The sequence below is a fragment of the Populus nigra genome, chromosome 3, assembly GCF_951802175.1.
Source record: "Populus nigra chromosome 3, ddPopNigr1.1, whole genome shotgun sequence".
In the NCBI taxonomy this organism is placed as follows: domain Eukaryota; kingdom Viridiplantae; phylum Streptophyta; class Magnoliopsida; order Malpighiales; family Salicaceae; genus Populus; species Populus nigra.
In genome coordinates, this window is record NC_084854.1 from 7,971,897 (window position 1) to 7,998,024 (window position 26,128).

Here is a 26,128-nt window from a genome sequence, read left to right on the forward strand (position 1 = left end):
AAGTTATATAACTTTATCATAAATAAGAAAAAAATTAAAAGGAGATATGTAGCAATAATTAAATTTGAAAGAGAGAAAATGTGTCACAAATCATTTCATAATCATTATAATAATGATTGAGATACCGATGCCTCGTAAATATCATAATGAGATAGTTTGATTTTTAAATATTCAAATCATTTAATTATTAAGAAAATATGAGTGACATGATGTTTATTCTTTTCTTTTCTTTTTATAATTTTGTATATTTTTTTTATTATTAGTGTTTATTTTTATATTTTAAAAGTATTTTTGAAAAAAATTAAATTTTTTATTTTACTTTTTTATATATTTTAAATTATTTTTTTTATTTTTAGATCGTTTTGATGTATTAATGTTAAAAATAAATTTAAAATAAATAAATATTATTTTGATATATTTTTAAATAAAAAAACACCTTAAAAATTAATTTCTATTATAATATGAGCTCTATATTAATCATATGTTTAGTAAGGATTATATTTATATTTTTAAATTTATTTTTAAAGAAACTTTCTGTATAATATATAAAAAATTAAAAAAATTAAAGTATTTCCATATACCCCTGTCTGTTATTGTGCTCCAAACGGGATTAGCTAAATTTTAAATTATATTTTTATTTTAAATTAATTTTTTTATATATTTAAATTATTTTTATATACTGATATAAAAAATAATTTTAAAAGAATAAAAAAATTATTTTGATATATTTCTAAGCAAAATAACACTTTAAAAAACAACCACTACTACATTCTCAAGTATTCTATGGATAAACAACCATATTTTGAACAAGTTTTTTTATTAATAAAGCTTTTTTTCTTTCCATTGTATCCATCCTGTAAATTTTATGGGAGTGTATTCTAATTGTACTTTTAAAAAATATATATTTTTTAATTTAATTTTTTTATGTTTTTAAATCGTTTAGAAATATTGATATCAAAAATAATTTTATAAAAATAAAAAAATAAAATTTTAAGTAAAAACACTTTAAAAACTCAATTATCCTTGCAAAAACCATCATATTAGGTCTTCGGCCACTTGACCCAACATGCTAAAGGGTATTTGAAAGTAAAATAAAAAAAAATATTATTTTAATATATTTCTAAAATTTTAAAAAATAAAACATTATTTTTGAATAATTAAATCACCGTAGAAATAACAATTTGGTAATTTACAACAACTCTTTGTTTTTGTTTTTATTTTTGTGTGTGCTTTTTCCCGGCCATTTATCTAATTTTTTGGGTTTTATACATGACCGCCATGTCTATCTTTCTTCTCTTCTCAAAACAACTAGAGTTTTCTTTTATTAATTAAAAAACACCTAGTAGCCCTTTTACAGTTTCAATTCAATTTCCTTTCTCTCTGGTTGATAGAGATGAAAAAACCAAAACCCCTTTTTTCTTATTCCAACATCTCTCTCTACTCATCTCTTTTTGAGAACAAGAAGACGATTGCAATTTGAGTTTTGTTGGCAGATAGATCAGACGATGGTAAGCTTGCGACCTTGAGGAGGAGGTGGCGGTGGCGGTCCCTGCCGCACCTGATTCTTCACCGCTTAATTTGACCATGCCTGTGCTTCTCTTTCTCAATATTTCTCTGTCTTTCAATATGCCAAAGAATGAGGTCTTTAATTCAATTGCCTTGAAGAGTAGTGGCAGGCTTGATGCACCATTTCTTAACAATCTCTCCCTTTTGACGCCCCCAGAACTACACATACAATACCAAACATGGGTTTTTGTCTTCAATATCTATCTCTATCTCCTTCAATCTTTCGAATTTACAAGTGATTTAAAGTTTTGATCCTTCTTCTGGCTTAAAAAAGATGTGAAATTAAGAGAGTCACAATTTGATTTTTGTTTTTGTTACAGGTTCACAATATTTTATTGGGGTCAAGGATGGTTGATTGAGTGGACGATAGCTTACCCCCACCACCAGTCTTCCTAATTTTCTTGGGAGCTTTGTCAAGCTCCTCGCCAGGTTTGCGCCTTTTTTTGGTTTATATTTAAAAAATGGAAGAAAGATGCACAACACATTAAACTCCTTGTATTGTTCTATTAGTGTTTTTATTTTATTTTATTCTTTATTCTTTTAATTATTTTTAATACTATAATTTTAATTCTCATAAATTGGCATCCAATTCAATACTGAGATTTCACTGAACTCCTTGTATTGTCAATAATATGAAAGAAGAAGAGAATATCAACACATTAAACTCCATAAACATCACTTGAAAGGATGGAATTGACAAAAAAGCAAAGTTCAAGGATTAAAATAAAAATTAAAAAAGGCAATGCTCAATGATTAGTGTTGACCACAGTGAAAGCAAAAAGCTTTGAGTTTTATATCCGTTTAGCAAGGGGGAGCTCTCGAGTTCGACTCCCAATAATACAAGAAAGGTCCTTTTCTTAGGGGAAAGTTAATTTTCTTTTTTATGAACAATATGAATTATCAAATAAAACTAAAGGCAGTTAAAACAAATATTCCTAAAAATTCTAATGATTTGAATTAAAAAGAAAAAAAATTAATCAAAAACTTCATTTTCTTATTCACATTTTGTTTTTGAAAAGATGTTTTTTTTATTTATTAGAAGCATTGTTTTTTAAATAAAAAATTATTATAATCGTTAAATGAAGTTAAAAAAAAAACATGAACCGATCATTTCTATATAAATAAATCTAATAATAACATATTTAGAAAAAAATCATATAAAAAAATAAAATAAATATTCTATTCTTAGTGAATATAATGATCAAAACTTTCAAAAAATTATATATATTAGAGTAATATATAATTGATCATAAAGTCATTATACCATAAAAAGTTCTAATGCTATAGAAAACTATTGCATGATTGAATAATTATTTAAAATAGATTTTTAACCGGCACTATGTTGTGGGCTAACCAAAAAACTTTTCAATGTATAAAAAGAATGCTAAGACAAAAAATTAAGACCTGAGTTATTGGTTCAATTGATAATTTAAATTATATAAATAAAAAATTCAACAAAAAAAAATAAATTGATAAAAAAAAAACTTGACCTAAATCCATCTAGATTATTAAATAACCAAACGTTGAAAGGTAAAATTAAAAAAAAAATTAAAAACAAAACAAATGCCTGAGTTAAACAAGGTTAACTAAAAAATTTCACAACTATGGGTATAAGATTGAGAGAATCTCATACAAAGAAAAGCAGGAAAAAATTCGATGACCAATTCCTAGTAAATCAAATGAGAACATGATAACTTCATATAAAAAAAAACTGAAGTTCAATCTCTGGCATATAAAATGTTAAAAAAAGAAAATTAAAAAAAAAACATAATTAAAAAAAGGTTGAAAAAACTCGATCCGAGCTTCACTGAGTCAAGATTCAAAATCTCTAACCCAGTTATGATACCAAGTTAACTCCATTCAAAAGCAAATTGAATAAAATTATGAAACTTAATTATCGAATAATCTAATGTAGAAGGAAGAAAATGAAAAAAAGAACTTTAATTAAAAAAGCAACAGAAAAAAATATGAATCAACCTGAGTTAACTCGTTAACCCTATGATCATGAACACACGATCTGGATAACCTAATAGAAATGAAAGAGAAAACATTACGAAGATCAATTAACAATAAATCAAATGTTGAAAGACAGAATTGAAATATATTAATTTTAAAAAAGAACAAAAAAAAAAACAAAAGTCAACATGTGTTAACCTTTGAAATCGGTGACCCTAATCATGGACCCGAGACTAACTCCATTGAGGGCAAACCATAAAAAAATAACAAAGCAAAACTCTAAACAAATAAGAAAACATGAGCTTAAAAAAACAAAATAATAATAATAATTAAGCAAACTAGGGTAATCCTTTTAAACCTGATCTAATTTCTAAAACTCGTTATCCATAAAATATTAGATTTGAATTCAATCAAGAAGTTTCATTTCCAACCAATTTAATTTTAAAGAATAAAATTGTGAAAAACATTATCAATATAAAAAACTTGCCAATGCTAAAAAGTTAGCAATAAAAAGATTGAAGATCAAATTCGATTTAAAAAAAACCCAAGGAGGATGAAATTGTAAAAAAATCTAAAAAATGATCCCAAACAAAACAAATAGCAATCAAAGGAATAAGTATCAAATTTGAAAGATTAAAAAAAATGATAGGGGGTGCAATTGAAAAACATTTGTGATTTGATAGATTATTTATAGATTAAAGATGGTAGGGGTGCAATTGAAAAATATTTATAATTTTATAAATTATTGAAAATTAAAAAATAATAATTAAAAGAACAATGACCAAATAAAAAGAAAAAATAAATTGTAGGGGCCGGTTTGGATTCTTCAAGGGACTAGCGCTAGATTTGATGAAGAGAGAGAGAGAGAAAGAAAAAAAAAATGATTGCAATGCCAAACTAGAGGTGCGCTCATTGACGCGTCGTCCCATCACATAGGAGGTGTCGAAACTTTTCAAACCCCATTGTATAGGAGGCGTCCCATTTGTGAGAGAGTTATACTAAAATGTGCCCGATCGACCTCTTTTTCTCTTTTTTATTTTTTTGATGACTTTCTTTGTTCTCTTTCAATGTTCATAAACATCAAGGACCAACTATAGTATAAACTAAGAATTCAGGGAATAAAATGTAGTTTTATGTACCTTTTCAACATTCAGCTCTGTTTTATTTTTTTTTGTTTATTTTGATTTTTATTATTTTTATTTATTTTTTTAATTACAATTGAAAATTATATTTTATAAAATTAATCTTTAATATAATATCAAAAATTCCTTGATCCTTTGCACATGTGAGAGTATACAAGAAAAAAAAAAAAACTTTGACACATAAAACTACGCAAATATAACTTTGTAGAACGAAGAAAGTCATCCCTAATGTTATGTTATTTAAGGGAGTAAACAGTGCAGCACTGTTCTGTTTTTATAGTTGCTGTAATTTCAAAGGACATGCTCAAAGGAATTTTACATCCATGACTCATGTAAACATGCCTGTTGAGTAGGAAACATGATAATCAACAAGATTACAATTCTGGAGTAATTATATCTCAGACTTATTCGTCTAACTTATCGGACAACTTCCAATGACTGTCTTAGCTTCTTCCAATTCTGCTGGATGTGGACTATTACTGCTAGCACAACCATTATTATTACAACTGCAGACTTTCTAAACTCAGAAGTACTCTCCGGGCTCACAAATTCTGAATCTTGGAATTTGGAGTCTAGAAAAGGATTGCTGATATAGTCGTAAAGATGCAGAACAAGCCTAATCAAGGTAAGCCCAATGTAGTGTGCTTTGTGCAGTGATTTAACATTTGTGTGCAACAAGAAGTTGCTGATAATCTGAGGAAGTAGAAAGAAATCTTGAACAACTCCTGCAAAATCTTTTAGGATGCTCATCCAAATTTGTTGCACATGAATAGCTCCTGTTTTATAACCATTTTCAGGATGAAACAGCATGTCTCGATGCCCATTTACAGATAACCATATAAGAACACCTGTGTGTACAGCCGAAGTACTTAGAAGGACCAGTTTATTGTGAGGAACCCAAAGATGTTTCATCTTGGAAGTACAAAGTGGTTTGTTCTGATATTTGTACACCATCAGGAAAATCCTTGAAGTGAGAAGCAAAGAAACCAAAACAAGAAATCTTCCAGCATAGTCGAGGACTTTTGGCAACAGCCCATACCAATCAAGATCATAAGACGAAGATATGAAGAGAATTTCAGCACTACTGAGCAATGGAAGGCTATAACCAAGAACCTGAAGAGCAAGCATGACAAGAGATACATAAGGAATAACATTTGTTTGTTTCTTCACATAGTGGAGTTGGATCCATGTCATTGCAATTACCCCACTAAGCAACAGAATTCGAAGAATCCCTTCAAATGTTCTTCGAAAGGCCACAGTCAATGTATGGTTTTGATAATGAGGCAAGCTTACAGGGCCAAAATATAAGGGGTGATCTTCACCCATTCGATAGAGTGAGTGGTCTTGACAAGGAGTCTTGTTAGTCAGCAAGCTAACAGGGCCAAAATATAGGGGATCATCTCGACCCCTTTGGCTGGTGATGGTGATTTTGGTATGTTCCATGTTTTCAGAGGGATACTGAATTTCAACTTCAATCAAACAATCTAGGCCCCGTTCTACACCAGTGCCTCCGACTGCAACCTTTCTGCAGCCAATAAGATGCATCTCACCAATAACTGGATCATATATACCTTCCAAGAACACCTGTGAGATATTCCTGTAAGATATCATGGTAAATTCCCGAGTTTCTTCTTTCAATTCTCTGAAAATAAGATGTGTTGAGACATTCAGAAGCTGTCTGTTGGTGAAGGTGACATTAGCTGTTGTATTGACTGCAACCTCCCTTGAACCATCTTCGTGGAAGTGTTCAATTAGTGGACCTAGCGAAAGTACCTCCATACGAATGGAGATACGTGTACCAAGACCATCAGGTAGCTGATCAGGGGCAATACAGCCATCAACGAGGAGCTCATAGGAGAAAGAATCAAGCTGAGCTCGTGATTCTGCTCCTTTTAGAGCGGGATACCTCGACAGAGAATGGCTGAGGGTAGTGAAACGCTGAGCTCGCTTTTTAAAGGAACTAGCCAGACTAAGCTTTGAGTAATTGTATGACAAGTAACGGGTATTATACGAATAGAATGGGTTCCTCAAATATGAAGGTTGCATCACTAAATCAAAAAGAAGATGATAGTTTGAGCTTACTCCATCTCTTATGTTAGATATGCTTCCGAACACTAAACTCCTCTGCTTGATCGACAATGCTCGAGGAAAATAGAGTGATATCCGTAAAGTGCATCGTTTGAGTTCTGAATCATCTCCAGTACGACAACCAAGCATGCAAAGTTTCCCGCTTGAAGGATTCCACCTCCCCTCAGCATTGAAAACCAAGCCTGAAAGACCGGTCAATGTTCGTGCTAAATTTGGATCCATTTCTGCAGGAATTACTCTCAGCACCGCTGAAACTTCTGCACCATGACTGTCATTTGAAGTTGCTTGACTGCATTGGACATGTTGCAATATGAGCTTAATATGTTTGTAACTCAAATTCATGTGCCCAATGTCCTTCCCAAATAAGACGGCTGTCAATTTTCTGTCCTCTACATAACTTCCACCAAGTTTATAATCTGGAAAAACACTGAGAGCTTCCCACGAAACCTGATCGAGAATAGTACAGAACTCTGACCTAGTAAACTTTTGGACTCCATCTTCCATCACCTCATCATGAAAATATGGATATGGCTCACAAGTTGGTGACGCCTGCACCGTTGAGCTAAATTGATACATCGATTGATGGCCCAACTGAGAGGATATGTATACTGTATCAAAGTACTTAGGACTCGCCTTTTCATTTAAGCTATGCATTTCTCCATGGATTTCTCTATTTCGCAGACTGAAGGTCATAGGATAGCGAAGGACAAGTGAGATTTGATCAGTTTCTAGACCAAAGCGATTCGCGAAATCTGAAGGAACATAAATCCCGATGCCGCTAGTGACTGTTGACTTTCCCAGCAAACACAAGTTGCGTTCCCCTCCATTCTGTTCATTCTCGGTATAAAGCCCCTCAAAGGCAAATGTAAGGGCAGATGTACCAGGTCTAATGAAATTTGGCGCTGGGTTAAAACCATGAACAAACGAGCTCTCTCTGGATATGCCGATTACCAAATATCCTCCAACACTAACCGTGTTTTGAAAATGCTGGACCTCGCGAACATCTTTGACTTCAAATGACACCAAATTCAAGGCAGTGGGGAGAGAAGTAGAGCTGGTTGGCAAGCCACTGTCAAAAAATGGCATCAATGGCACCCCACCAGTTTTCTGCTCCCAATCTCCGTTGCTGAAAGAGAGCCCTCCCATAAGTCTAAACTTTGTGTCTTCATCAGTTTTCAGTTCAGAAGCTGACGACAGGAGAGAGCGGCACTGCTTTTCAACTTCAGATAATCTGCTGTAAGTGAAAGTAACCGAAGGATCACTCAATGTACGGTACACGTCTTCATCAGGAAGTGCGAAGCTAGCGATCATGAAAAACTCTAACAGGGCCGAAAGAAACAAAAGCAAATTCTGGATCTTCATCTACAAAGAAAAGAAAACACAGCAGAAATCCGGTTGCAGATAAATTAAATAGCAACCATGACCGATCTAGAAATCATTCGAAAGTAAATAACAAAATCCCAAGAAAAAAGAAACGAAAATCACAAATAACCTCAGTTTCACTTGATCTTAAACTGCAGAATATGGTAATGGGACAATCGCAGTATGAAGGATATGTTTATTGAGGAAGTCAAAAGATAAAGCAACCGGTTGTAGCCAGTAGCAATGGTTGACTTTGCAAAATGGCTTGCAAATACTTTTATCTTCTTCCAGATAAACAGCCTTAAAGAAAGCATTGGGATGCAGAGCCAAATCTTTTGTTACTAGGGACTCAGGATCCTTTGCAGTCAATGATCAAGCATAATTATTAGCATTGCAGATACCACTCCGGGATTTTGCCTCCAAGGAAAAATCAAACTTGATAATATGTTTCATGCTCTGGCTGCACTGAGTAAAAATAATATTTTTTATTTATTTTTAATATCAGTATATTAAAACTATTTAAAAATATCAAAAATACTTTGAAAACAAACATGTTTTCAAACGGTTTCTAAATTTGTAGTGGAAGTTATTAATATAAATCAGTATCCAAAATTAACGATCAATTAGATTTAATAATAATAATAATAATATGATCCATTAATTATGGATAACTAAAATTACATTGCAATATGTTTTTGAGAACAGACTCCCAACTCCAAAATCATCTTTGATAACAGGGAACAGTGAGTGAAATTATTACCCATGATGTCCTTTGCTTTTTATTGCTAACCGAGAAATGGATGCAAGCAAGCTTTCATAGCTCAGTTGGTTAGAGCACCCGTTTAGTAAGCGGGAGGTCTTGAGTTCGACTCTCAATGAAAGCAGAAAGCACTGCCTTTATTTTTTCTATTTTAATGTGAAACATGTTTCACTTTGCAATTCTACTAATGGGTAATGATGAAGCTACCTCTCGAATGGACAATTTGGGAGAGAACACAAGCAGCTGAAATTCTCGTCAGATGCCTACAAAATGAGTGAACAAGAGGGTATGCAAATGGTTTTTTTTTCTACAACTTCAAGCGACTAAATTAGTAAAACTTCTTATTTATTATTCGAATGTCATCCATCAAATAAATATGACACAAATCAAATATGACCAAAGTTAGCAGATTTCAAAAACTGCAGCAAATCCCATTTGTGGCACAGCCTTCTCTCCCCCTAATTACAATAAGTTGCTGGGTTATGACCTCGAATGAAGAGGTTCAAGTGTGCTTGGGGCATACTCTCCTTCCTCGCTAAAAGGCATCAAGTGTTCACACAAGGTCACTCTCAACATAAAACGAAATTCAATGCAAGACAAAAACACACGAAGAGAGTGAACTCACAACCATAATTTCTTCATGTGGCAGATGAATCCTAAGAAGGTTTCGACTAGAAATATGTTAAAACTTAAAACTACATAATATTAGCATAGTTGGAGGGAAAAGGAACTAGTGAGTCCAAGGAATTAACTACTTGAGGTTAAAAAATCTAGAACTATCTGGTTACCATACTGTACTAATAATAGGTTTGTTATCCACCCACACAGATAGCTGTGCTTTCACTTCATGTTTCTCTTCTTTTTAACTTTGCCTTGAGGCATTTCATTTAAACTGCAGTTTACCAGATATATTTCAAATCATACAGTTTTTATAATGTCGGAATGTTAATATCAAGTCCTCCCAGACTAGTCCGCACCAGTCTAAAAAGCTTTGCCATACCCATCCTTGGCAGACTTCAGCCTATCAAAGTTATCACTACCAAACTTATCCCAGATACTCAATACGTTACAAACCATAACTTACTCTCACAAAGGCATCATCTCCCCCATAAGAAACTGATCCTTGACCTTTAATTTTATGGGGAGGGCGATGGTAAAAGACGAAATTTTATTGAGGAAGGAAGGGTGCAAAGCTACAGAGCTTTTCAATCGCTTAGCGCATCTGCTCAAGAGACATCTCTAAAAACAGCTGTGGCAAAACACCATAAGAAGCCAGAATAAAATGCCAGCTGCTTGTCCTGAAATATTCTAGAGTTCCTCTCACACCACACATGCCAAATCATCGGCAAAAAAATTATACATCTCCACAAAGCTTTTACCTCAGAATTTACAAAACCCTCAAACCTGATCAGAATAAACTCCAAGTTTTGTGCAAAACTAAACCCTAAAAGAGACAGAAATGAAAGCTTGCAAAATATTTGAACTACAGGAAAGGAATGCACAACCAGTAGCTCAGAGGTGTCGGCCTAAGCAACCATGATTTGGATGAATTTCCAACAAAAGCAGGCTATTTTATGGGGGAAGTTTAGGATGCCAGCGTAAGAGCACACACAAAGACAACCAGGCACAAACAATATTCTCACATTTAAGTAAAGCCCAAGCATAAAAGCAATCCATGAACCCCACATGAATGTCAGAATAAAGAAGGTGTCTGTGGGAAACATTGAATAACTCTTCCCAAATAACTACATGTTGAAAAAATGAAGCTACAATTTATCATCCAGTTTTAAGAAACTGGCACTTTAAATTAATATATTTTTGCCAAAGTTAATTTAATAAAATTATTTTATAATCCTGGCTGATCAAGAAGAAAAGGTAGCACGTTGCAAGAATGAAGAACGAACAAAGACACCGAGGAGCGACTGATAAGGAGCAGTTCCACTTGTTTCGTACATAGGCATATAGGCAGCTAACCTTCCAATGGCAGTATATCAGTCAAGGGTGATCTCAGTCATGGGATGAAGGCCAAGAAAGATGGAGGTTCAATGGGATCCATTCTCTTTGATTGCCCTTATTTGTCTATTGACTTGATGCTCTTCATCTCAAACAAAAGAGTTCACTATTATTAAACATAATTATAAAGGCAAAGTAAGATAAAAATTACAGAAATCTTGCTCAATGTTTTAATGTTGACTTGGTAAATGTTTTATTAATCCAACTTTCTATCGTCGCTCCCATCTGAATCTATGTAACTGATTTTGGCTCTCTGAACTCAGAAATAAAAAGAACTAATTTAAGAAATGATGAAATCAAAATAGCCTGGGATCTACCAACAGCACTTGTAAGAATAGGTAGTGAAACACTTAATGATAAAAAAATAGAACATGCATAGAAATGTTGATTTGGGGGCTTGCAATCAAGTGAATACAAGGGTATATTAGTCCCAACATATCAATAGTCTATTAACCAACCTTTTGTCTAGGTTGCACCAATGACCTTAGTAAATTTCAGCCCAGTAACGGTATAACTATTAATACATCCGGATCATCAATAAACTACAAACCATGAACAGAAATCTGCCAACAACACTTGTGTTATGTAGCACATTATAATGAAAAACACAATGTACAGAGCAAGTTTGATTTAACATCAAACAATCAAGGTAAATACAAGAAAATACCAGTCAACATATCAATACTTTATGTTCACAACAATGAACTGTAAGCAAATTAATTAGGAAGAACAAAGAATCACCTCATAAAGGAGGTCCTATGCCCTCATAAGCATTCAACAATTAGTTCCTACCAAGCGGAAGGGATCTGCAACTATATGTCTCCTTGAATTTTTTCTTCTGTGATGAAGTAAATATGGATGCATATACCTCCTTAGTGGCATTAGCTGGTACCATATCTGCCGCCTTAAACCGCTTCGAACCACCATGACTAACCCCTTTCACATTATCAACCTTTCCATTTCCTTTCACTTTCCCAGCCACCTTATCCACTCCCTTAACATCAACAATCCCATGCTTTTGACCACTCAACTGGGAAGACACCACGCCATGACCTGCAAACTCCTCCCCATTATCCTCCACTTCCCCATTCTTCACCTTCCTTTTCTTCTCCTTCACCTTCACCTTCATTCTATCCCCCTCCATTCTCTCCCTTAAAACCTCCACCTCTTCCTCACTCCCATTTATCACAATCTTATCACACTCCTCAAACTCCTTATAACAAACCAAACATGCTGACGACTTCACCTCCTTCAATGCCTTAGCACTCAAAACATGCCCACAATTCTTTAAACAAAAAAACTTATACTTCCCATTAAACTCTAACCCCGTTACTGGACATTGAAATCGGGCATTACCCAACCCCTCACCTGGAACCACCTCTAACTGTATGTTAATCATATCTTTCAAACCTTTTATATAACCAAACTCTTTAGGCAATTTTTTCCCAATCAAAGCCTCAACTAAAGCTTCCTTATTAAACATATTACCGAGGCGATCAATTACGCAAGGTTGCGTCAAGGGCTCATTTGAAAGTGAGCAATTAAGCCATTTCGATAGGCGTTGCTCATGTGGATCTACTTTATCAGGCTTTTTTTCAGCATACATGTTGAGATAGCAGTCCCTGGACTCTGCCCCCGTGGCACCGCCATCGCCACCGCCGCCAGAGAGCCGGGTTTGTAAAATTAGCGTGGAGAGGGGGGTGATTTGGGGATTTGGTAAAACGGAGGAGTCTTTCAAAGGTTTTCCATTAAGGGTGAAGTAGAAAGAAGAGGGGTTTCGGTTGTTGGGTAAAAGAGAGAGCTTGAGATTGTGGAGGGTTAGGGTTTGAGTTGGGTCCAGAGTCAGGGTTTGGGTTTTGCATTGGGGATTTTGGGATTGGATGAAAATTTGATGGCTTTTTGTGTGCATTTTGGGAGATGAGGTGACTAAGGATTTTGGGATTTCTAGGGTTTTTATTTTGATGATTTTGGGAAGAGAGCGAGGGAGAATTGATCGAGAGAAAGGTCAAACGGGGATTTTATTCGACAATCGGAGTCACCGACAAGATTGTCGTCGAGCAACTTAATGACATGTCGTTTAAAAAACTGCTGTCTTCCGGTTAGATTTGATGGGCTGCCATTCATTGGGCCTACGGTTTTCTTTTCTGGGTAGTTACTGGACTTATTTGGTTTGTTCACAATGGGCTTTCTAGCTTCTTTTTATCCTGCTCCAAAGTACTCCATGATCTTAAATTGGGCCAATCCCATGCTATGGACTGCTTGATTCCCTTGACTTTTGAAACATCTGATAAATAAATAAAAACTTAAAAAAATTTATTCGAAGAAATTGAAATATTTTCTTGTTTATATGGTTATATTGCATTTTACCTATAAAACTATTTATGTTGGAAGATTTTGTTTAATTATGAATTTATAACTAATTGACTCATGAAAAATTATTTTTTTCGGACATGTTTTGTCTAATCCAGCTCATTAATATTAGAACCTTAACAGCCTTTTTCAGAGATATTTTATGCAAGTCTAAACAATTTTTTTAGCTAAAAAAAATAAATTTATAGCCCAAACATTCCAGTTTAATTAATGATTTATATTGACTAATTTTATTTTTATTTTTAATATTTTTATTTTTATTTTAAATTTGATTTCCTTCTAAAATTTATTCAATGATTCCTCTCATTAGAGCTAGAAAATAGTTTTCATACGTATATATAGAGATTCACAAGGTTTCCTAATTTCGTGAGATAAATGCTTGGAATTATAAAGGGTAGATGCCTAGATTTCACATTCTGCAGTACAAAAAAACCGAATGATATTTTCCCCGTGTTGATATTATACCAAATTTACATGGCTGCAGCAATTTGTTATAAAGCATGCTTCCATGTCCAAAAAGACAGAAAAAATGAGCATAATTGCTGTAAAAATTTCATAAGGATAAAAGAATTAAAAAAAAATTAGCACCATAAATTAAAAATATTAATAGATTAGCATAATATAAAAAAATTTGATGAAATAATATTTTTTGTTCATGTCACGGTTGAGAAACATGACACTTATAATTTGTCACTATTCAAAATAACAACTTCTACAATAATATTAAGAAAAATCACCAACGATGACCAAATAAACATCACTTGTCATCAAAGTCAAGTGAGCCACCCACAATCTTCGGGTGACAAGTATGATCTATTCAGATCATCGTTGTTGACCTTTTTTTTATATTGTAGATCTCTCTTATGATACTAATGGTGTTATAATTAGAATTTTGATGTGGCTCTGAGATTTTTTTTCTCTCCTTTTTCTTGCCCATTTTATATTTCTTTATTTATAAAAAAACTACTATTTTAAATAACAATAAGCTATAAATATCATATTTTTTAATTATAACGCCTATAAACTATGTTATTTTTTTAAAAAAAAATTATTCTATATTATTTCATTAATGTTTTTTTAAAATGCTGATGATCCAAAATAACAATAAAATAATGGATGAAAAGTGTGGTCTGAGGAAGACATGGAACCTCACAAATAATTCCATCTTTATGGTAGCTGGGGCGGGGACAGGCAGCCTCTCAACTGTCCGTCCTCGGCGTTTAAGGAATGGGACCAAGATATGACATTGCTTTTGTTTCCCGAGGCAGGCCTGGTGGAGGAATACAAATTTCTATGTTTCAAAATTGGGGAGGCAGGCCTGGTCCTCCGATTAATTTTCAAATTTCTTATGTTTCAAAATATATTGACCATCTACCACCCTTCCAGGAAGAGATGACGGCCATCTACCACCCTCCCAAGTCCCAACCATCCTTTTAATAAGAGATGACGGCCATCTGCCACCCTTCCAACAAGTGAAGACAACGTCTTCCTCTATCAACTTCATGTTAGATAATAATATAAATCATATCTTAAAACTTTATCTAATAACTTAAGCTAGTGGGTTGAGATGGTTCTTTGACATGGTATCAGAGCCTTAATGACCAAGCGGTCACGAGTTCGAATCTCACCATCCTCATTTATTTGATAAAAATTAAGCACAAGGTAAAATGAGCTTGTGCAAGTTTTAAGTCCAAATGGCTTTTACTTGAGGGGGTGTGTTAGAGAATAATATAAATCATATCTTGAAACCTTACTTAATAACTTAAGCTAGTGGGTTGAGATGGTTCTTTGACACCCCATACCATGCAGGCTTCAACTAACCTTCCTTAATTTTCTGGTCTGGACTCAAGCTACTGTCTTTGTTTTCACTCCTTTTTTCTTTCCAATTTCAAAAATATCTTGGATCAAGGAAACTATGCAGCAGCTATTTGCTAAACTGAAGCTTTTTTTTTTTTTTTTTCTAGAAGCATAGTAAGATCAGTTTTCTTATTAAAAAAAAGAAATTGATGTTTTGTTTTCGAACGGAGTGCTTAAGTTACGGATATAGTTATAAAAACCGACTTGGCTTAAAAATGGATGTAATTTCATAGCTTATTAAAAATAAAAAAAATAATAATTAAAAGGTTAAGAACGAGGAAATAATAACATGTTCTTTTTTTATTTATATTTAATAAATTTAATTTACAACAATGCTCCTAGTACCATTGAAACTTATAACCAATGTAAAATAATAAAAAAATCATTGAGTGATAGTTTTATTAGTTTTGTCTTCAAAAACGTCAAAATAATTACACTATTTCAAAAACAAAATTAAAAACACAAAAATATCCCTAAGTAGTAGTAATTAGATTATTTTATTCTATGGTTAAATTAATTTTTTTTTACTATACAAAAAAGATGAAATTGCCAATATAATTTGTAAAAAATAATTGTGTCATGGTAAAAAAACTATTTTATTCAATATCTAATTCTTTTTTATTTTTTCACTGATAATTTTATAATTACATTATTATAATAAATAGTAATATGAGTGAACAATAACTTTTTTAGGAGAATTTTTTTTTTTAATTTAATGATACAAAGTCATCTCCAGCACCATGCATCCTGTCTTAAAGGAACACATTAATATATAAAAGTAAAGAAGTTAACAATTTGTGAAGATCTGTGATGATATGGAGATGGAAATTCCGCACGATTTGTTTATTTACAGCAAAATTTACCATTGATCAATATCTCATCAATGGTAGGCTAATTTAGGCTAATTTGCTAGGGAAAGATGATAATGAAAGGAGGGAACCAAAATGAAAAGGATGGGAATAGGCGCCTTTTTATTTTTTTGTGAAATATCTATTTTGCCATTAAAAAACCAATTTATTGGGAGTAATTTAGGACTTTTATAATGGTTTATTTGTCATTCTAAAATTTAAAAGGGGGCAATTATTTTCTTTTGTTTAATAATATACAATGAAAAAACTCTTGTACAGTAGACTCATTTCTTTTAAAGATAATGTTAAGAGATATTTTTATTTTTTTTTGTTTTTAATGAACAATTAAATGACTCACACGCCCTTGAGAGATGATTTTAAATGCCTTACATTCAAGAGTTTTTTTGTATTTATACTCATGTACTTTTTAAATTATAGGATTGGCTTAAGGGCAATTGTATAATTTAGTATATACAAAAATTATTAAAAAAAATTGTTGTCGTGTGGATAGCCCTCATGCCTTTAGGGCAACGCGTGCGGGGCTCTTCAGTTGTCAAACGTCGCCTTCTGCAGCAGTGTTTGAATTATCTTAACGTCGCCTCCTTAGATAAGTGACGTGTGTGGTCAAAGGCCATCGAGTTTGGCTCTAACGGCCATTTCTTTCTTCTTCTTTCCTCTCCCCTCCCTCGAAATTCATGTTTGTTATTTAAAATTCAAGGTAGTCTTTTTAGATGGGGATATTTGAGTATCAATCTTCATTTTTTTGATTTATAATTTTTATCCTTGGCTCTTTTGTGAGTTTTTGATTTATTTTCAATTTTATCCTTCAATATTTTTTTTTCAAATTTGGTCCCGATTTTTTTCTTCATTTTTCTTCTTGTCTCTTTTGTAAACTTCTCATTTGTTTTTAATTTTATCCTTTATTAAAAAAAATTTATTTGTTATTTTTTAACATTTGAGCTCTTTTGTTAAATTGATGCGCGAAGGCGTGCTATCGAGAACATTGTTGGGATCTCGACAACATGCATAGGTAGTAGCAACATGTGTAGGTAGAGGTAGATTCAGCAGCAATACATAACAGGTGTGTGCGAACATTGGGTGCATATTCAACACAACTTCAAACTTGGATAGAGGGTTGTCCAAGATGTGCAGAAATACAACTAAGCTGGCAGAAAGGGTTTAGCTGACTGGCTTGATGGTCCATGAGGTGACAAACCAAGAGAAGTTACAACATGGGTGGTGGGTAGTTGAAGATAATTTTTTGCAGTTATTGTTTTTAGCCAAACTGTCCAATTTGGATAGACTTGTCTAAGGGGCAGTTTTCTATGTAACTTCTGTATTTTTTTGTAATAAAAGAAGGCCAAAATTACATAGCATATAGGAGAATTGTGCATGGCACACACAAATAGTTTTGTGTGTCCTTTGTTTTGGTATTAATAAAGGTTGAGAGCCTTTTCCTATAAATTGTGTTTATGATTTTGATTTATGATACTTGTGTTGTTGCTATTTGTCTATTACTTGAAAGATTTTGGGGAAAATGTTTTAAGTGTGTGAAACACCTTAGTATATAGGCTAAACACGAGTTGAAATTGTGAGGTGGGTTGAGTCTAGTGTGAGACTAGATTGCTACGTTTAGAGTAAGATTGTGTCGAGAAATTTATCCTTGTGTCTAGTGGTATTAGAGCACGGTCCGTTCTTTTTGAGAAAATTATTGGCTTGAGGATTAATGCCATTAGGTATGGAGACAATTCAAGAGAGCCTCACTCATCTAAAAAATGTTCTGGGTCTCATGGCTGAAAACAAAGACCAATCTATAAATGAAAGGCTTGTGTACGTAATAAAAATGATAGAAAGGGCTGCTAGGCAGTATGTGGATCTTGCAGCTAATGTAAGTTGTAAAATGCAAGTTCTTGAAGATGAGATTGTTGTTCTAAAAAAGGCAATAGTAAACATCCCTGGGGTGGTGGCTCGTCCAAATCAAAATTGCCAGAGCCAAAGTCATTTGGTGGTACAAGAAGTTCGAAGGAATTGGAAAATTTCCTTGAGGACATGGAACAATACTTTGATGTGGTGAAAATTGGGGCTGATGAACAAGTGAACATCACAACAATGTACTTGTCAGGTGATGTGAAGTTGTGGTGAAGAACTTGGATAAAAAAAGATCTAAACATAAGGATTGAGATTTTGGATCATTTGAAACAAGAATTGAAGGAACAATTCTTACCGAAGAACTTATCTTGGCTAATGAGAAAGGATTTGAATAAGCTAAAGCAAGACCGATCGTTGAGGGATTACATCAAAGAATTTAGTTCTTTGATCTTGGACATAAAGAACATATTTGAAGAAGATAGGTTATTCAAATTTATGTTAGGTTTGTAATCTTGGGCTCAAGCTGAATTGCAAAGGTAGAAAGTTAAAGACTTGTCTTCTGATATTGTTGTCGCAGATAGTTTGGTTGATTTTAAGACAATGACAAGAGATGAGACTATTCTTGTCCCTTTGAGATTTAAAACCAAGGATAAGAGGGTTGGAAAAAGTAAGAAAAATAAGCTTGGTAGGGGTAGATTCAAGCTTTTGATTGACAAGAGGGCATCAAAGTATTTCTGGCAATAGCAATAGGTGAGGATTTTGGACATAGTATACAAGTGTCGAATGTCATTTCTAGAGTATTGAAGGAGTATGAAGATGTTATACCACCTGATTTGCCAAAGAAGCCTCCATCAAGAAGGGTTGTTGATCACTGAATTGACCTTGTGCTTGGGGCGACACCACCGTCGCAACCCCCATATCGTATGTCTCTTAGAGATTTTGATGAATTGAGAAGACAACTAGAGGAATTAATAGACATCGGGTTTGTTCAGTTGTTTAAAGCTCCGTATGGTGCTCCTGTCTTATTTCAAAAGAAGGTTGATGGCAGTCTTCGAATGTGTGTAGATTATCGTGCACTAAACAAGGTGATGATAACGAACAAGTATCTGGTGCCGCTGGTACAGGACTTGATGGAAAACTGAGTAAGGCTTCTATATTCATGAAACTGGATTTGATGTCTGATTATTGGCAAGTTAGAATTGCCGAGGAGGATGAGCATAAGATGACTTGTGTGATAATGTATGAATCATATGCATTTTTTTTATGCCATTTGGCTTAACCAATGCTCTAGCTACGTTTTGTAACTTGATGAACGATGTGCTAGATGAGTTTCTGGATGACTTTGTTGTCGTGTATTTAGATGACATTGTAGTGTTTAGTAGAAGCATAGATGATTATGTGGTGCATCTATCTAAGGTTCTATCTCGACTAAGGGAGCATGAGTTGTTCATTAATAAGGAAAAATATGAGTTCGCAAGTGCTGAAATTATGTTCCTAGGACATATGGTAAGTATGGACTAAGTTAGGATGAATCCGAAAAAGATACAAGCTATATTGGAATGGGCAACTCCTATGACGGTGTTTGATTTACAATCCTTTTTAGGATTGGCACTATCGTCGATTTATAGCAAAGTGACCGCCTCTTTTTCTGACTTGTTGAAGAAGAATTGGAAGTGAGATTGGTCTAATGGATGCCAACATGCATTCAAAAAGCTGAAGAGGGATGTTACATCAATGCTGATGTTAAAGTTGCCTAATTTTAAGAGGCTATTTTTTATTGTTTTATATTTCTGAATTTTTTTCTTTCACTTTCATCTTTCAATATTTTATTAGTTGAATATTGACTTTTAAGATTTTTAAAATTTATTACTTCTACGCAAATAAATTGGGTCACGAGCTTAATAAATTAACATGAATTATCATTGTTTTCTTAGTTTTTTTTCATCATTTTTTTTTCATTCAAATTTAGATTTTTTTTCTTTAAAACATGATTATATCACATGAACATTATTTGTTTTAACTCAATTTTTTTTATTCAACCCGCGGTGACATAGCTTGTTTTGGATTATGCCATGTTGCATGACTACTAACCAACTCAATCTATTGCAAAAACGACTCTGAATTTTTCTTTTTGATATGTTCGTGTTATGGTTTTCGTGATAAAGACATTTTCCTTACAAATAATAATAAATAAATTTTATTTTATTAATATTTAGGGCATCCATATGCCAAGTAAGAAATTTTTTATTAATTTTCTTCGCAGATAAAAAATTTCAACACTGAAAACAGAAATTGTCATAGTAATGGCAAAGTTGTAAATTAAATGCCCACATGGCACTCTTTGAACCATCTAATCAACCTCTTTTGTATCGAGTAGCTACCATGCCAAAACGTGGCTGCCCTTCTTATATGTACACCGTCAAAACCAAGCCACACATTCATCACTCTCTTACCTTCATCGCTCTTTCTGCAGAGGAAGAGACTGGAGCTGGATTAGTTACCAGCTACTATACTTTCATTTTTTTGTTGTTGTTGTGGTTGTGGTTGTTGGAGTAAAAAATAATGGCCGGGACTGGAATGTTTTCTGAAATATTGGATGGTGATGTGTACAAGTACTACTCTGATGGAGAATGGAAGAAGTCTTCTTCTGGCAAAACTGTAGCTATTGTCAACCCAACTACAAGAAAGACTCAGTACAAGGTTCAAGGTATAGTTGATTAGATTTAGATCACTCCCATTTCGCTGTTCTTTGGACAATATGCATGATCAGTTCTTTTTTTGAGAAATGTTCCCAGGAGTAATTCCTTAGTGCTTGAAAGAATGTGCATGAATGACACTACTCCACCGTAGTCATGCCTAATAATTATTTGGGGATAGAGAGATTCCTTAATGATGAAGCATGTTTTATATTCATGCAATTACCTCTATTTATGAACTGAGAGTATGAAAAAAAAAAATCAATTTTATATATGTAAGAAACTTGTTCAAGCAAGAGATGTATAGTTAAGAATTAGGAAATTTGATCTTGGGAGTGTTGATTTTTCTTTTGGCATAGTTTGAAATGATGGGGAGAGGGGAGAACTGCATAATTTTTTTTTTCCTGATCCACCTGAAAAATTTAGTTTACGTATAAAATTTGTTATGGTTCTGAAACAGCTTGTACACAGGAAGAGGTTAACAAAGTGATGGAATCAGCCAAAAGCGCACAAAAAGCATGGGCTAAAACTCCACTATGGAAGAGAGCAGAGCTTCTTCACAAGGCAGCTGCTATCCTGAAAGAGCACAAAGCCCCAATTGCTGAGTGCTTGATAAAAGAAATTGCAAAACCAGCTAAAGATTCAGTAACTGAGGTATATAATTAGTTTTCTCCATTTTCACATTTGAACTTGACCATGCAAATTAATGATAGAAGGGAATGATTTATCTGATTTTCTTATTTGATTCGTTGAAGGTTGTGAGGTCAGGAGATCTTATTTCCTACACTGCTGAAGAAGGGGTTAGAATTCTAGGAGAGGGAAAATTCTTGGTCTCTGACAGTTTTCCTGGGAATGACAGAACCAAGTACTGCCTGACTTCTAAGGTATAATTCTCAGCTCACATATCTTCTTTTCTTACTACCTGTATAATTTATGATTATTACTTGTGAGGATGAGTATATAAGGACCAAGAAAAGGTAAAAGAAAGTTGACTCCCATATCTTTTAATAGTATTTATATCATTGGTGAACAGAAAATGCAGGGGAAAAGTTTGTTTGATGATGTCAACATAACTAACATTTTGATTAAAATCTTATAAGGTGAAGAAGAGTTCAAGTGTAATTAGGAACAGAAATTGTCATAAATGATTATGATGTAAGAATATCTGCATGAACACAACATTACTCACCGGAATTAGAACCTGATGGATCAATCCATATGTATTTGGGAGTAGCCACAGTTAGGGAGTTCGTTTAGATAGATATTGGTGTCATTTGTCTGCTACTGTTACATTAAAGAGATAATGGGTGGGAGAAATTAACTAAAAGCCAATAGTTTGGAACTGTATTCTAAAAGTTGTAACAGATATGGTTCTCATTGTTTTTTTCTTCACTAAAATATTGTTTGTCTTTGTTCTCTTGCTGCTAATGCTAGTTTTCTGTGTCTTTTTTCATTTTATTACTCTGTCATCATTGATTTATCTGTCACCACTAGCATTATCGACTCTTAAGGTTCTATCGATTATCCTATTCTATATACCTAATAAACTTCTTCAGATTCTACTTCGATATAGATTAACCAATGGCATCATGATAGGCTGAAGGTGAAGGGGGCAGCTGTTGACTGTTGTAGTTCACTCTCCATCCATTCAATCATTTTTCATGGAAATGAATGAAAATAGTAGATAATAATTAGAATTCTTAAAATAACTTTCCACGGCATAGTTAAATGAGATACACGAAGGACAGGGAACCAGATGGTATCAATATTTTTAAATTCATTGCTGTTGGATGTGTTATAACCAATGTATGATGCCCCATTCCGGATCCATATATAGCAATCCAACTTTCTTTTCATGACCAGTAAGAAACTTTTTTCCTGAAGAGTATATGCGTGAAAGAAGTCTTTTCATAACTTTCACTAGTATATTTGTCTTCAAACTTATTCATATTGGTTAGCTAATTCGATAACACTAAAATCACAGATTCCCCTCGGAGTGGTTCTAGCCATTCCACCCTTTAACTATCCTGTCAACTTAGCTGTCTCAAAGATTGGTCCTGCATTGATTGCTGGAAACTCCCTCGTGCTCAAGCCTCCAACTCAGGTACATGAATGTCTCCTTTATCTTACTCATTATAATGTTTTCCATCAATGGGCAATGTATCGAAAATTTAAGGATCCTTATGTTGGTTGACTTGAGGTTGTGCCTAAAAATAATGATTCAATTGTACGCATTTGGAGGACCTGCTTTTTTAGAGGGTTTTACATAAGGACATAAAACATAAACTCTTTTCAAACACCGGAAAAGTAAAGCAAATATGCATCTAATATTTCCTCTTATTTTAATCATAGAGGAAGGGTTGATCCTCTTAGTCTCACCTTTGAGTTTTCTTTCAGGGTGCTGTCTCTTGCCTGCATATGGTACACTGTTTTCACTTGGCTGGTTTTCCCAAAGGCCTAATCAGCTGTGTCACCGGGAAAGGGTCTGAGATTGGTGACTTTCTTACTATGCATCCTGGTGTGAACTGTATAAGGTAATCTTTCATTTATCTTCTTCTGAAACTTCATTAGCTCCTTCCTTGTACTTGTTTGATGCATAACGTGGTGTGTAAATCCCAAGTTGCATTATTTTTCCTCAGCTTCACTGGTGGAGACACGGGCATCGCAATTTCAAAGAAGGCAGGCATGATTCCTCTTCAGATGGAATTGGGAGGAAAAGATGCCTGCATAGTGCTTGAAGATGCTGACCTAGATTTGGTAGCAGCAAACATAATAAAAGGAGGCTTTTCTTACAGGCATGAGAATTTTCTATAAATCTCATTAAGGTTGCATTTAGCATGGGGATGATGAAAATGTAGATATTGTCATTTTGTTTCGTAAAGCCAAAAATGGATGTGTGTGTCGATGTGTTACACTTCTCTAAGATAGTGAAAATATCTTCTATCTACATTTGATGAGGAAATTTCTGTGTCAATAGGCTGGCTAGAGATAGATAGATACATATAAATCATGCTAATTATTTTCTTTAACGAGGATAAACTGGAAGCATATCAAAGATGTTGGTGAGAATTCGTTGAGATAACTTCACTGCCAATTTTTTGAAGGAACACAATGCAATAACGGTGGCTAGAATTTCACTATATTTGAAGCCAGTTTCTGGACTCTGGCCAATGAAATCATTTCCTTCATTTTGCTATGAACACATTACATAGACATCTTATTATATGACATGTTGATTTACATGTGATCTAGATATAATTAACACAACTCAAACCACACTTTAGTAGGCCATCTTAAGTAATCTATCTGTTTCTGTCTCCATCCTTGTTTTGTTATTAAATATAATGTGTATATCTTTTCTGCCACATATATAACAGTGGTCAAAGATGCACTGCAATTAAGGTTGTCTTGGTGATGGAATCCGTTGCTGATGCTCTGGTTGAAAAGGTGAAAGCAAGAGTTGCAAAATTAAGAGTTGGGCCACCAGAGAATGACTGTGATATCACCCCTGTAGTCACAGAGTCATCGGCCAATTTCATCGAAGGACTGGTAATGGACGCCAAAGAAAAGGGAGCAACTTTCTGCCAGCAGTACAAGAGAGAGGGTAACCTCATCTGGCCCTTGTTGTTAGATAATGTGAGGCCTGATATGAGGATTGCATGGGAAGAACCATTTGGACCAATTTTGCCAGTAGTAAGGATCAATTCTGTGGAAGAAGGAATTCACCATTGCAATGCTAGCAATTTCGGACTCCAGGTATAGCTCATCTTCGTTCACAACATTTCTGTTTGAGTTAAAGCTGAAGCCTCTCAATTGGATTAACTTCCACCACCCTCTCCATATTTGATATCAATGCTTGTTTCCGATTCACAGGGTTGCGTATTTACAAAGGACATCAACAGAGCCATGTTGATCAGCGATGCAATGGAAACTGGGACAGTTCAGATCAACTCGGCACCAGCTCGTGGACCAGATCATTTCCCTTTCCAGGTGAACCAAAATTTTCTGAAAATGCTACAGATTATGTTACTTAATTACTTAGATTTTGCTTCGTGGCATTACCCTGAGGACTAACAACTGCATTGTTGACAGGGTTTGAAGGATAGCGGTATTGGATCACAAGGCATCACCAATAGCATTAACATGATGACCAAAGTCAAGACCACAGTTATCAACTTACCAAGCCCTTCTTACACCATGGGTTAGTGTTATCTACAAGGGAACCAATAATCACTACTACATCCTTAGCTGATTAGTAATATTCGAGGAAGAGTTATCTTTTTCTACTACATCCTTATTAATTCACATCTAAGAGCATGACGCGGAATAAAGATGCATAAATCAACTGCACAATTGTGTGCTGCCAGATTGCTAGTCGTTGTGCGGCTGTTGTAAAACGTGGGCTCTATCACTGTGCTCCTACTTTCCGATTTCGCTGAAAATGTTTCAACGAGACTTGATAAATAGACGAATGAGAGTTGTATTTGTTGCTATCATATTTATTTGAAGCATGGTAGTGTTTAACAATTGCATATGAACTGGTTTGCACTAGCTTGTTAATTTCTGAACTCATTGTGAAGCGATTGAGAGGAACAGTGTTCTGTTGTGAACATGAACACAAGCTGCTAATTAAGCTGAAACAAGCGCATAAGGTTGGCCTTGTAAGCTGCCTGGAATTGAGAAGAATGTTTGTTGTTCGGGAGCCCGTTAGCCTACTCGTCTCCCGAATGAAGATGCTTGTGTTGATCATTTTGTTCTCCACCTGGTCTTCCTCATGTTTGGCCGGATCCTTTAGACATTTTTTGTTTCTTCAAGCTCTTCAGGATCCTCCATTAGAAGTAGAATCTGAAGAGTAAAAGCAAAGAGAGGCAAGGGAACTGCGGCTGCAAGGAATTTTTAATAAATCACATGATGCAGATGAAAGCATCCGAATTACGATTCCCTGCTTGTTCCTCATTGTTTAATGCCACATTACAACCTTGAGGATTAGTCTAAGCCTTCGATCGAACCAGAAAGATGGAGTCGATATAAACTGGTTCGAGAATATTACTTGATCGTTAAAATCACAAGAAAAAATCACGCCATGCATACATGCATGGGATGCCAATCTAACAACAGCAAGCACAAACCTTTATTTCTTGAATGGTTCTCTTCCGGTAAAGATTTCTGCAACCCTTTAAAAGAAAATATAAATTCTCAATGCGTATTCCATTTAAATTCTGAATTGTTCTCAACTTTTGAAATTAATAAGATAAATTATATCATTATTTGTTGCATAAATTGATGAATCTAAACATGCCAATGCAAATCTATTCATAAACATTTTCACACATCTATCCACCATTGAATAAAAATATATTCATAAACATTTTCATACATCTATCCACCTAAACACATCTATTCAACATAATTAAATATTTATACAAGAGCTTATTGAATAATCTTCAAAAACAATATTCTAAAATAAATATGAAAATTCTAGATGCACTTCCAATTTAAATTTTTAAATTATGATTAATTTTTGGAAGCAATAATATAAAATATATTACTTGATTTCGTTACTTTTTTTAAATAATAACTCAATTAAAACTAATGAAGATA

The 26,128-nt window shown here is 34.0% G+C and overlaps 3 protein-coding genes, 1 long non-coding RNA gene and 1 other non-coding gene across 8 annotated transcripts; 3 read left to right on the top strand and 2 right to left on the bottom strand.

Annotated features, from left to right (window-relative positions):
- Positions 1–1,266: 1,266 nt before the first annotated feature.
- On the top strand, positions 1,267–7,149 carry LOC133687964 (uncharacterized). The gene is made up of 3 exons (XR_009841069.1): positions 1,267–1,508; positions 1,887–5,289; positions 5,462–7,149. It is a non-coding gene; the product is annotated as an uncharacterized LOC133687964 (long non-coding RNA).
- Positions 4,862–8,557, bottom strand: LOC133687963 (uncharacterized). The gene is made up of 2 exons (XM_062107318.1): positions 8,245–8,557; positions 4,862–8,114 (listed from the first exon to the last, which is right to left on the bottom strand). Exon 2 carries the CDS (start codon positions 8,112–8,114, stop codon positions 5,082–5,084), a length of 3,033 nt encoding a protein of 1,010 aa, XP_061963302.1. The 5' UTR covers positions 8,245–8,557; the 3' UTR covers positions 4,862–5,081.
- Positions 8,558–8,924: 367 nt separating this feature from the next.
- Positions 8,925–8,998, top strand: TRNAT-AGU (transfer RNA threonine (anticodon AGU)). The gene has a single exon. It is a non-coding gene; the product is annotated as a tRNA-Thr (tRNA).
- A 1,498-nt stretch (positions 8,999–10,496) lies between these two features.
- On the bottom strand, positions 10,497–12,903 carry LOC133690015 (uncharacterized). Of its 3 annotated transcripts, none has more exons than XM_062110158.1 (2): positions 11,629–12,903; positions 10,497–10,969 (listed from the first exon to the last, which is right to left on the bottom strand). In XM_062110158.1, exon 1 carries the CDS (start codon positions 12,794–12,796, stop codon positions 11,669–11,671), a length of 1,128 nt encoding a protein of 375 aa, XP_061966142.1. In that variant the 5' UTR covers positions 12,797–12,903; the 3' UTR covers positions 10,497–10,969; positions 11,629–11,668. The 3 variants fall into 3 exon arrangements, with proteins under 3 accessions (XP_061966142.1, XP_061966144.1, XP_061966143.1); XM_062110160.1 differs by having other exon boundaries at positions 10,497–10,993; XM_062110159.1 differs by lacking the exon at positions 10,497–10,969 and adding an exon at positions 11,312–11,450.
- A 7,327-nt stretch (positions 12,904–20,230) lies between these two features.
- On the top strand, positions 20,231–25,059 carry LOC133687783 (NADP-dependent glyceraldehyde-3-phosphate dehydrogenase). Of its 2 annotated transcripts, none has more exons than XM_062107104.1 (9): positions 20,231–20,538; positions 20,988–21,181; positions 21,283–21,411; positions 22,512–22,631; positions 22,925–23,061; positions 23,167–23,322; positions 23,905–24,283; positions 24,401–24,517; positions 24,620–25,059. In XM_062107104.1, the coding sequence occupies exons 1-9, from the start codon at positions 20,394–20,396 to the stop codon at positions 24,731–24,733; spliced, it is 1,491 nt and encodes a 496-aa protein (XP_061963088.1). In that variant the 5' UTR covers positions 20,231–20,393; the 3' UTR covers positions 24,734–25,059. The 2 variants fall into 2 exon arrangements, with proteins under 2 accessions (XP_061963088.1, XP_061963089.1); XM_062107105.1 differs by having other exon boundaries at positions 20,398–20,538; positions 20,999–21,181.
- The last annotated feature ends 1,069 nt before the right edge of the window (positions 25,060–26,128 follow it).